This window comes from Balaenoptera ricei, chromosome 12 (genome assembly GCF_028023285.1).
Source record: "Balaenoptera ricei isolate mBalRic1 chromosome 12, mBalRic1.hap2, whole genome shotgun sequence".
Lineage (NCBI taxonomy): Eukaryota > Metazoa > Chordata > Mammalia > Artiodactyla > Balaenopteridae > Balaenoptera > Balaenoptera ricei.
In genome coordinates, this window is record NC_082650.1 from 5,275,901 (window position 1) to 5,288,632 (window position 12,732).

Consider the following 12,732-nt stretch of genomic DNA (forward strand, 5'->3'; position numbering starts at 1 on the left):
TCAAAAACTATAGTAGTTTTCTGCTCAAATTGAAACCAAAAGAAGGCATATATGATGAGTTCATTTACTCACAAAATAAATTTAGGTCACCTATGATAAGCAGGCACAAAAATGGGTGGCCAAGCTCAAGTGGTATAACCTTGGACTACTCCACACCCCATTTCATTTGCCAACTTTGGAGGGGAGAGGGTTAGGATTAGGAAGATTCTGTTACTGACTGCTTCACTCACTTCCAGGAGACACTGCTCTCCCAAAATGGGCCACGAGAAGATCAGCACCTTGAGCTTTCCTTTAATATCTAACAGAAACACACAATAGCCCTGAGAGGCAGGTTTCTCTTCAATCTTTGTATTCTATTCCTTTGATTATTTCAGTGAGAATCTTAGAGATATGGAGGTTGATGCCTGTAATTAGGTTTCCATCTAATTCCATAAGTCCTTTGTAACAATAATTTTAACAGAGCAGATCCTAACAAACTCTTTTTGGATAAGATAAATCACAGACAAAACTTTCTATCTCAACTGAGCCTGGAAAACATTTGCTTACAAGCAATAATTCTTCCCTAAAAACAAACTCCATCTTTTAACTTGTTCTTCTAGACACTAGTCCTTTTTAATATCAAAATATATTACTTACAAAAGAAAGCATTCACATTTTAAGACTCTGAGAAGGCTTATTTTAAAAACTGTTAAATTTTGAAAAAACCTGAGCTAAACAAAATTTGTTTTCAGACTGTCTTGAAATCCTTTTTGGAATAATTTCTATTAACATCCTAAGAAATTTAGTATATCTCAGACCACAAAGAGCCTATTAAATATTTGGTACACAGTAGGCCCTCAATATATCCTTGCAGAATGAAATAAAAATGAAACTTCAAAACCAAATGTCATGAAATTGACCTTCACTAAATTGATCTGTTTAAAGTTTCAAGTCAACAATAACAGTTTCTCTACCTAAAACTTAGACATGCTCTATATTATCAAATTGTACTGCTAAGTTAAAAACTCCAATAGGTTAATATGTATTCTGAAATACTTCATAACGCCATTCAATAAAAATATGTATCTAACCTTCTTCAAATCAACAATCTATCTTTAAGAGTTTCCTGTATAAACTATCAAAGAAAAGAGATGTGCAGATGTTTTAAAATATTTTCACTTATAATTAAGATCATATCCTGCCAAAAATCAAGGCTTAACCTTGGTATTGAAAAGAGAGACTTAGTAGATCATTAAATTTTGACTTAACATCCATTTGTTTCTCAGAAGAACAAAGATGAAAGTAGTTTATATCGAGTCTTTCAACACAATAAGAAAGCCACAAGAGTCAAAGGAACAAAGGCTTAAGTAAAGGTAACCAACTGCAATGACCCCTTTTCTCTTTTCATAACTCCTCCAAAACAAATGCCAGCTCAACAGGCAATTTGCAGATGACAATCTTGAGAAAGTGAAACTTACGAATAACTCCATACTAACTCTGAAGCTATGACTAGCCAAATTTTATCTGCAAGCCCAAGAGAAATAAATTGAAAGGTGACTTTAAAACTCATGCTCCACCACTGACATAGACTATTATTGTGAGCTATAGTGTGTACTGTGAAAAACATTATAAATCTACATTATTATTTATAGTTGCCGTGCTGAAATCCTACAAGCTGGAAAAAATATTTGAAAGGGCATTTACCCATCGTACAACCCTTTGACAATATGTGTCACCACGAATAGCCTAGACCCAAGACAAACCTTTTAACGCTATAATCATTCAAAATTAAAACCCATTTTAAAAACATCAGAAAATCAAAGTTATCTTCATATAACATTTCTGGGGAAAGTCTCACTACAATTTAATCATAACATATCCCAAGCTAACGGCTTCGCAATCTAATCTGTTCATGTATATACAGGCTAACTAATATCCCTAACAGCTAGACCCTGCCAATATTTGAAACTTATTCTACCACTCTGGCAGATCCTATAAAACAATTTCTCAGAACCCAAAAACAATAACCAGGCAAATTTAATGACAGAATTATTATTGACTCATTAAAACATAACATCTTTTACTTGTATCAATCAGAGTTAACTCCATTCATATACTGTTTATAAGATCTTCATGGATTCAAACAAGCCCTTAATAACTGGCCAAATCAACACTTTGATGGCCTGTGCATTAACTTTAGTCTTCATCCATGTCGGTCATTTTCTGAATATATGATAAACTTAAATAGTCTTAAATGATAATGCAATAGCTTTTCTCTTTCATATAACACTGTGGGCTCCTTCAAGGATAGGAATTTTTTCCTTAGTCATGATCATAAGAACCGTACTGAGTGCTCTATCCAGATACCATATATTTGTTATCTTCATTCCTCTAAATAATTCTATGAGGTAGACCTTATGATCTTATAGGCAAGGAAACAGATTCTAAAGTCTACATGTGCTCAAAGCCAATGTGATAGTCTCAATTATTTTTTGCTAATATTTATTCTAGTCCCCTTCTCATGTAGACAGAGTGACTTGATAATGCAGTTTATCAACCGCAGCACTACTGACATTTGGAGCAGGGTAATTCCTGGTTGCCAGGGCTGTCCCGTGCATTGTAGGATGTTTAGAAGCAGCCCTGGCATCTACCCACTAGAGGCCACTAGTACTCCCGCCAAGTTGTGACAACCAAAAATAGCTCTAGAAATTGCCAAATGCCCCAGATGGGCAAAATCATCCAGTTGACAATCACTGAGCTAATGGAATGTTAGGGGATGGAAGAAGGGTAGAGGTCTTACACGTGTTTAAGCAATTTGGCTTGGCTTGGCTCTGACACTCCAGTGACCTGCCATGAAAAGAGCTTGCTCCAAGTAGCTGCTGCCCCTTTGGGCTGAGCCCAGCAGGAACATAAATGTAATCTAAACCCACCCAGAGCCGGCCTAGTCCAACCTCGGCTAAGCCCAATCAGCAGAACTGCAGCCAACATACAGTGTAGACTAAATAAAGAGCACAGAAATCAATGCTTGTTATTTTATGCCACTGAGTTTTAGGATAGCTTACATGGAGCACTGCTGTGGCGACTGTTGACAAATACAGCCAGGAAGGCACTAACCCAGGATTCAAAACCTAGGCCTGAATGGCTCAAAAACCCACTGTACCTCAACTATGTCAAAGAGTTTTCTCTACTAAATTAATATCCCCACCTCCAGGACGTGCTTAGTACACAGTAGAGATGCAATAAAAGTCTGCTTTATTACTAAGTATAAATATTAATAAATGTGTAAAATTTTTAATACATCTTCAACAAGCTACTCATATTACCTTCTCATTCCCATACCATTAAGCCACTGATTCAAAAACATTGCGAAGGACACTATACGGCACTATCTAATTTCTCAAACATGTGATCTAAGACTTTCTTTTCTTATCAGTCCCAGAGCTATACACAGCCAACTCCAAAACAATACCTCCAAATTAACACTTACTTTTATAAATAAGTTGCTATGTGCAAACTCAAAAGGCAACATATTTTTTTAAAATTTCAGCAATATTTGAAAGAGTGAGGCTTTCATACAGATACACACAACAAATATTTATTATACATCTACCATTTACTAGACGTTATCCTAGGCAGTGAGAATACAAAAAAGGGAAAGATCCCCACCGTCATGGAGCTTACATTCTGGTAACATTTACACAGCATAATGGCATTTTCCAAGTGCTTTACATGTATTAACTCACTTATAACCCCTCATAAGCCTGTGAGAGACTATCTCCATTACAGACATGAGGAAACTAAGGACCGGACTTGCCCAAAGTCACAATACAAGCAGCAGAGCCAGCCAGGAGTCTGAGTCCCTACTTTTGACCACTGTGCTACACTGCCCCTTTGAAGCTTTAATAAAGCATTTTTGAGTCAAACAGGATGAATTCACTCACAAAATCGAGCCTACATACAAAAGGGGGAGGTGAGAGAGAAGCATACATAATGATCTCTAAGACATATTAAGAAAAACAGGAGTAAGAAGAATGCATATTTGTTTCATCGTGGCCAATATCTAATTCATAATTCTGAAATAAAATATTTTCCAGACTACCAAAATCTGACACACAACACACGCCCTTGTTTTATTTTGTTTAACATTATTTAATTTTTTTTTAAGATGAGATACAGTTCCTAGTACAGACTACAAAACAGTTACTATTCATTTGGTATGCATTGATAACCTCAAAGAAAAACTATATGCGGATCCCAATTTTGCCAAATTCTTTTAACAGAAATTTAAAATCAAGGTATTAAAAAAATGATCTGGAGGACCAAAATGGCTTTATACCTGTTTCTCTCCTATGAATAACTAAATTTCTCATTTAAAAAGCTTTGATAAAATAGACACTTTTGGGTGCCAAGAATCATCCACAACTCATATACCCACCTGCCTATTTGACATGCCCACATCTGGATGTCTGACTTCAAACTCAACACCTCTAAATCAGAACCTAAGCCCCGTCCCCAAACCTGCTCTTCCCTCAGTCTTTCATAGCTCAAGAACTGGTGATTCTGTTACTCCAATCAATCGAAACCTCTGAGCTATTCCTAATTTTCCCTCACACCCCATATCCAATCTACCAGCAAATTCTGTTGGCTCCAAGTCATCAATTATGAAGGATCCAAGCATTTCTAAGTCCTCTTGTTCAAGTTCCTCCTCTGCCCCCTAGCTGGTCTCCCTGCTGTCACCATCACCCACAGCCTTTCTCCACACAGAAGCCAGAACAAATCTATTAAAACCCAACTGAGCCCACAGCACTCCCTGGCTTTCCATTTCACTCAGTAGTATCGGAAATCCCTACCGGGACCCACAGCCCCTTGAGGACAGGGCCCCTCTGCTAACTTTCTAGCCTCGCATCTTACTACACTTCCCAAGCATGCTCATGCCTCAGAACCACTGCACTGCTGATCACTCTGCCTGGATTGTGCTTCCCCCAGACGATTTCATGCCTTCCTCCCCATCACTCCATTCATGTCTCTGCATTCCCTTCATCTTGTAAGAGATTCCTTGACTATAAACACATAGCTACTGTTTATCTGCTTACTCCACTTTTTTTCCCAAAGCGCTGACTGAACCTAAAGAAAATATTCATTTGGTTATTGTCTGTTTCTGCTACTGCAATGCCTGCTCCACAGGAGCAGAGACATTCAGTTCACCACCCCTACCTGCCTTCTGAAACAATGCCTGGTAAAAGCACCCTACGTGATTACCTGTTAGCCCAGCTTATGATGACAATGTAAACAAATGAGAACAGTGCTTCTCACACTTTAGCATGCATCAATATCATCTACAGGGCTTGGAAGGCAGACTGCTGGGTTTTAGCCCCAGAGATGCTGACTCATCTAGTCTGGGGTGGGGCGTGAACATTTACAAGTTCCTAGGAGGTGTGGATACTATAGTCCTGGGACCATATTTTGACAACCACTGAACTAGACAATGTTTCGCTCCAACACACGTGTCAACAACTGTAGTTGACCATGACAGTGAATCTCAACTGGTGGAAAAAGGACAGGAATAGAGTAAAAAGGTGCCTCCCCTTGCACCCACAATATAAAATACATCTCTTCTGACTTAGAGGATTATACAGAACATGTGTCTTTTAAGTAATGCAATATAAACATCATTCCCTGAATAGCATTTTTTTTAAAGAACGGGAACCGGGCAGATTAAGGTTATATTCTCTAACACAGTCACATGCTCTTACCTATTCTATGTTAATGGCTTGTGCTGAATCCTTATCCTTTAGAGTTCAAACAAGTAGATGAGAAGGCTGGTATCTTTTAGGAGATACTGAAACACCCAAAAGTAGTAGACTCCAATTGGGACAGCTGCCCAAATCACAATTTACCACCCCAAGGAATCATCCAATACCCAGAGTAGGTCCAGGGTGGTCATGTCTAGGTTATGTCAGTTAACCCCAGGCCTTACTCATGGCAGACTGGTCCAAAATACATTCTCTCTCCTAAGAATCTGAAGTTTGAAGATAAAATCTGAGAGGCACTGATGCCAAATTATGTTAAGAGCAAGGCTCTCAACAGGGAAGGTCTAAACTCCCACTGCTGAGATTCTCAGAACTGCCCTGGTTCCTGTCTTATATGAAGCTTTGTTCTCCAGCTATTCCTTTAACCCTCTGTACCACACCCAATTATCTTCCAACAAATCCTTTCTTTGCCTATGTTATCCAGAACTGTTTACATATTTGCAACCAAAAATACTTACTAAAAAAAAGAGTAAATGTATTAGCTTGTAAGAAAACCATATTAGAAACGCATCTTATGAAATAGCAACACTTTTTCCCCATTAACTCAACTTATGACATTTACTTCCCATCTCCAAACTACAATACTATCCATACAATCAATGCAACTTAGAGTACACTTCACATTTTTCACCTTACAATACGAACTCCTTCTTGTATTTCCTTTCAGAAAAGTCCTCTGAAACACAACAAAAAGCCATCAATTTGCCTTTATATATTCAGTAGGTACTGGATACCTATTATGTGCGAATATTATGTGCACTGGGAATATAGCAGTAAATAACAAAAACAAGTTCTTGTTTTAAGTACCTTATATTGTGCTGCGGAGAGATAAGAAAATAAACAAATAAAAAAGAAAAATACCAGATAATAAGTGCTATTGCAGAGAAATAAAGAGACTTAAGTGAAATAATGAGTAACCAGATTGCTTTTAGATAAAATGGTCAGAGGAGTCCTCTCTGAAGTGACACTTAAGCTAAAAACTTAATGACAAGAAGAAGCCAGCTGGTTAAGATAAATGCACAGCAAACATAAAGGTACCTGGGCTGGGAACAGACTTAACTTATTCTTAACAGCCAATGTAACTGCAGTATGTTGAGGAAGAGGGAAAATCATTTAAGATGAGGTCAGAAATAAAAAGGACCATATCATGTAGGGCTCTGTAACAAAAGGCAAAGAGTTGGAGCCTTTTATAAATTAACTGTATAGTGTAAGGAGGCTATCCACAACAAGATACGCGGAGAATAGCTGAACAAGGAACTAAGATGAGAAAAATATTGTAAGTAGTGGTTATGATAAAAATTTTAGCGCTGCAAGGAATCTTAGCTGTCATACAGTCTAACCTCTCATTTTACTGAAAGGATGACACAGCTTCGCGGAGGTCAGATCAAAGACAAGCACAAAGTTGTACTTGGTGCTCTCTGACATTCAGGCCAAAGCTCTTTCCATAATTCTTGCCTCAATTTGAAATCTAGAACCAAGTCTTTACTTAGTTCTAGACTTCCAAAGTGACACAGCAGCATTCAAATGAAAACATATTTTTAAAAAAATGTTTTTATTAAATTATCCACACCAAAGTATTGATGCCTCTAGTCCCTCACATGAAATTTTTTTTAAAAGCAGCTGACAATGCTTAAGTATTTACCATCAGATATATCTCTTCCCAAAGTATGTGAAGCAGGAAAAAAACATTGAATATAAACAAAATATACTTACATCTGGGTATTCTTTTACAGGCACATAAAGTTTCTCTTGTAACTGAACAATAGGTCCCACAGCATCAGGCAATTCTGCACTCCTTTTCTCTGTACTGCCATTTAATGTGTCATTGTACATGTCTTTCCGTACTCTGCTAATTTCTGTTAAAAGTAAAAATTTTAAATGTGTTAGACAAAAAAATATTCTTACTAGCCCAGGAAAAATAAAAATAAGAGGGTAGGGGAGGATTTCATTGATAAAGTGTTAAAACTCAAAGAAGAGCTGTTGACCTAGTCTGTCATTCTCTGGATTAAGTCTACATTTCACAGAACTACAGTCTTAATTAATTTCTACCAGAAATCAAATTTATACCAAATAATATATTTTATTAAAAATAACTTCATTGGAAGCACGGAGTCTTAACCACTGGACCACCAGGGAAGTCCCAAAAATAACTTCAGAGCCCAAGCTTTTATTCACTATGATACAGACCAGTTATTTTACCTAATTTCTCCATGCCTAAAAAACCCCAGTCATGGGCTTCCCTGGTGGCACAGTGGTTGAGAATCTGCCTGCTAATGCAGGGGACATGGGTTCGAGCCCTGGTCTGGGAGGATCCCACATGCCGTGGAGCGACTGGGCCCGTGAGCCACAACTACTGAGCCTGCGCGTCTGGAGCCTGTGCTCCGCAGCGGGAGGGGCCGCGACAGTGAGAGGCCCGCGCACCGCGATGAAGAGTGGCCCCCGCTCGCCACAGCTGGAGAAAGCCCTCGCACAGAAACGAAGACCCAACACAGCTAAAAATAAATAAATAAATAAATAAAAGAATCATCTGGAAAAATAAAATAGTACAAAGAAACGGGTGGAATTAATTTAAAAAACAAAACAAAACAAAAAACCCAGTCATTCCAAATGATAGCTTCAGCCAAATAACTATCCTAAGAATGCCTATAAGACAGAGCTAATACCAAAGCTTCCTTTATACTTCAGAACTAACCCATCTGAATGAGATTCAAACCGGACCACTTCCTTAGATATTTTAGGTACCTTTTGAATATCCAAATAGAGGTGTCCAACAGATATACAAAATTTAAGTTCAGCAGAAGTCTGAGTCTGATACCCAAATGTATTGGTTAAAGCTACAGGAACAGAAGAGATGTCTTAGAGGGGGTATAGGGAGAAGGAAGAACTGAATGACCCTAGGAAAAGCACCATTTAAGGGATGAGGAAAAGAAGATCCAAACCAAGAAGAAATGGAGGTAGACAGGAGAACCAGGGAAGAGAAGCTTCAAAGAAGCTAAAAACAACAGATTCAAGGACAGGGTGATCAACAGTGTCAAATACCACAAAAATACCACAAGGTAAAGAGCAAAAGAGGGGACCTTGGATGTGACCACTAAGCCATTGGTGATCTGGAAGTTTTGAGGAAAAGATGGTATGGAGATCAAACTATGAGTTAATGAATGAAATGAAAGAAAGCAGAGATACCTAAAGTCAATGACCTTTTAAAACAATTATTATTACAGTTCCCAGGTATGAATATCACTTCTAAAAAAAAAAATTATGAGAAATCTATCTTAATGGATCAAGTCCTATACAAAGATATCAATTAATTCTTCAAGAGTTCTTTATTAAGCTTCCACAATGTGCTAGAAGATAGTCCCTTGCCCACTGGAATACACTGTCTAATAAGGGTTGTCATTATTAATTTAGCTGAATGCATCTGTAACCATCTCTCCATGTTATGGATTATGTCCTGCTTGGGGAAAAAGCTTGTATCCATTAGTATTTAAAAACAAAATTCCGGGTTTCCCTGGTGGTGCAGTGGCTAAGAATCCGCCTGCCAATGCAGGAGACACTGATTTGATCCCTGGTCCAGGAAGATCCCACATGCCGTGAAGCAACTAAGCCTGTGTGCCACAACTACTGAGCCTGCGCTCTAGAGCCCACGAGCCACAACTACTGAGCCCGCATGCCACAACTACTGAAGCCTGTGCGCCTAGAGCCTGTGCTCCGCAACAAGAGAAGCCACCGCAATGAGAAGTCCGCAAACCACAACGAAGAGTAGCCCCCGCTGGCCACAATTAGAGAAAAGCCTGCGTGCAGCAACGAAGACCCAATGCAGCCCAAAAATGAATTAATTAATTAATTTTAAAAATAAATAATAAAATTCCAAAAGAATTAATTATAACTAAGAAAATTCAGGTAAGATGACTAGGTTAAAGAATATATAAATACACAAAAAACAGTAACGTCATATGGAAGAAAAGATACATTTATCACTTAAGTTGTATTTGTATGCCTTCCAAACACAGAATTTCAATTTATCGCTCTTAAGGTACTATCAAATTTCACACTTTAATTTTCTTAACTAGTTATTTAAATCACTTTCAGTTAAATAAAATCCACTGCAGTAAAAAGGCATGATCAAAGGTGTTCTCACCCAGTTATAAAGACTGTCAATGAAAATACTACACTACAATACATTTTCTGCTTCAGTGATGGCAATACCCATTTTATAATGAATCTTATCTCTTAACTAACAATTTGCTTGTCAAAGCTTACCAAATGTTTATCTCTGTATAACAAATGAACTCTTTTTTTTAAAAAGCAAAAGAAGGTACCTTGTGTTTAACTACATTATAAGGACAAGAGTTGATTCTTTAAGTTTGTTTTTATACTTCTACTCTCATAATGAAATCTTTCTCAAAGATGTCCAGTATCAAATTAGTGTTTATCTTAAATTAGCATATGACAGCAATTCTCAAATCAAATTTCCAATGACCTACAATTTAAATATAAATGGTTGTTTACATAATTATGTAATTACAGCAAGTAATTAACCAGAGGGCATTAGAAAAATTTAATCTAATTAAAATTGCACATATATCCTTTAGTCAAGGTCTCTATGTAAAGGCACTTTCAACATTAGTTTATTACATTAAAATTTCCTCCTCAAAAACTGCCCAATTCTTATTATGAAGTTAATAACACTCATATAAAAACCTGACAATAGCATAAAAGAAAACCACAGATAAAATTTGCTTGTAGATAGAGAAGCAAATATCCTAAGTGAACAAGCTCCACCAGCAGCACATTAAAAGAATAATGCACCAAGACAAAGTGGAATTTACAGCACGAATGCAAGAATAATTCAATATTTTAAAAAAATCTTTAAACATAGTAATACAGTAGGTTGAAGAGGAAAAAATGATTTTCAGGTAAACAAATTTATCAAACTTAGAAAAACCAAGAAAATCCATTTATAAATAAGAAAATTCAGGTAAGATGACTAGATTTAAAAATAATATACAAAAACCAACAACTTCATATAACCAATTAGATGATGTAATGGAAGAAAAGATACATTTACCACTTAAGTTGTATTTCTCTAAACATTTTTGTGATTATTTAATAGCTTAGAGTTCCATGAAATTCTGTTACCTGCTGTATCCCCAGCTCTTACAATAGTGCCTGGAATACAGTGGGTCCTCAATTAATACTCAGTAAATTGGACAGATGGATGGGTGAATGAAGAGAGGAATGAGCTAGGTTCTAGGGCATTAAACAAGTCATGGCCCCAGCTCTCAGAGAAGTTAGTCTAACATGGGAGGTATATAAACAAACAGATACTCTAAGGTAGAAGAACAGTAAGAGGTATGGATTAGAGATGTGAAAGCAGGCATCATCAACTCTGCCACAGAGAGGGTATTAAAGTCAAGAGGACAGGAACTCTGACCTGTTTTCTAATGACAGGAGTATGTGAAGTAAAATTACAATGTAATTATATATTCTACTTAAAATTAAAAAATCCTTCTACCGTGTTTCTTTCAGTCTCTAAGCTATCACTCCATTTAATAATAGAAAACAAATTACATACAAGACAGTACTGATGGGAATGAAAAGGTGACTAGGACAGTTTGAGTTCTCAAGGAATTTACAATTTTCACTGTAAACTCTAACCAGCTGAGTACTACTTTTATCAACAGCATCTTTCTAGCCAACAAATCATTAGCACTTCCTGGCACGTTACTTACGACACTAAGTCAGAACAAGTTCTGATTCCAGTTCTAATAGTAACTGTGTGATTTCAGACAAGTCTCCTATTTACCCTCCTTGTGCCTGTACCTCATATGATTGAAGGCTGCTTACTGAATGACTTCACTGAATCCACTGGTTTCCAACCTTAGGAGGCAAAGACTCATTTACTGTTTTCCCCATAACTCCAATGTTTTTTAAAAGTTTTGTCTCCAAAGCTTTTCATTCTTTAAGGCCTGGCAATCAGAGCTTTTGTTAACGTTATCCTAGCCAAAATATTACAGAAACCTGTCACAGTCATGGGCACGCGCAATGCTCTAAATTCCTTCATGAGTGGGGACTCACAGGTGTGTGTTTATGAAACATAGGAGCACTTCAAAACTAGTATGTTTTACATATTCTTTTGTTGCATCAAACATACATGATAATGCTCTAACGTCCCCATCTCCACACTACCTTCATCAAACTACAGCAGTGGTTCAGAGAACTAACTACAAGTTCAGAACCATTTGCTTAATCACCTAGTGTACAAATTCCTATTACAATAACCCCAAAATATCCCCAATATCAGCACAATTTGTTTTAGACATCTCTGAACTGTTCTCAAATGTTACAAATTCTACTGAATTTTATCTTCCCTGAAATTTCTCCCACTCACCCCCTCTCAACACTCCAAAGCTCGTCAAAGAGGTTAAACGCCTCTTTCATATGACAGTCCTACAAATACTTGAAAAGTTCTGTAATCTAAGTGTCCTCTTCTCTAAACTATATGACATAGTTTTATACCCTCCCACTCACTTAGACATAATCCATTTGTCTACGTCTCTCTGAAAATGGAAAACCCTGTAGCACACACATCCTTCCCTGACCACCTATGAGTATGCAGACTGAGGCTGCCGACCTCCGGTCCCCAACACTCCACTTCCACTGCGCGTTTAAGAACACCCCCTTACTTCTCTGACGAGCACAGTGCACTGCTGATATGGTAGAGGTAGTAGGCCAACCTTCCACCATTCCATACTTCCAGTGGAAAATTAAAATTCTTTTCGTGGTTGTTTTCCACTAGACTAATACCTTCAGACTGATGTGAATCTATCAGCTGACATTCTTTAGGGATGACTATTCTGTGAGTCAAGGATCCAACTAACTGCAATTTCATAGCACACACATTTCTCTAACCTGGATATTAAAATTCAGGCATACCGTATCA

At 37.4% G+C, this 12,732-nt stretch overlaps 1 protein-coding gene across 7 annotated transcripts in view; it reads right to left on the reverse strand.

The window, feature by feature from the left end:
• The window catches only part of QKI (QKI, KH domain containing RNA binding), a 138,954-nt gene that overhangs the window by 98,427 nt on the left and 27,795 nt on the right, over window positions 1-12,732 (reverse strand). For all 7 annotated transcript variants that reach the window (XR_009506113.1, XM_059940855.1, XM_059940853.1 and 4 more), the window contains exon 2: window positions 7,503-7,645. Coding sequence is in view for 6 of the 7 variants with exons in the window: in XM_059940855.1 (XP_059796838.1) it covers window positions 7,503-7,645 (143 nt within the window). In the remaining variant the exon portion in view is untranslated. The remainder of the gene's footprint in view (window positions 1-7,502; window positions 7,646-12,732) is intronic.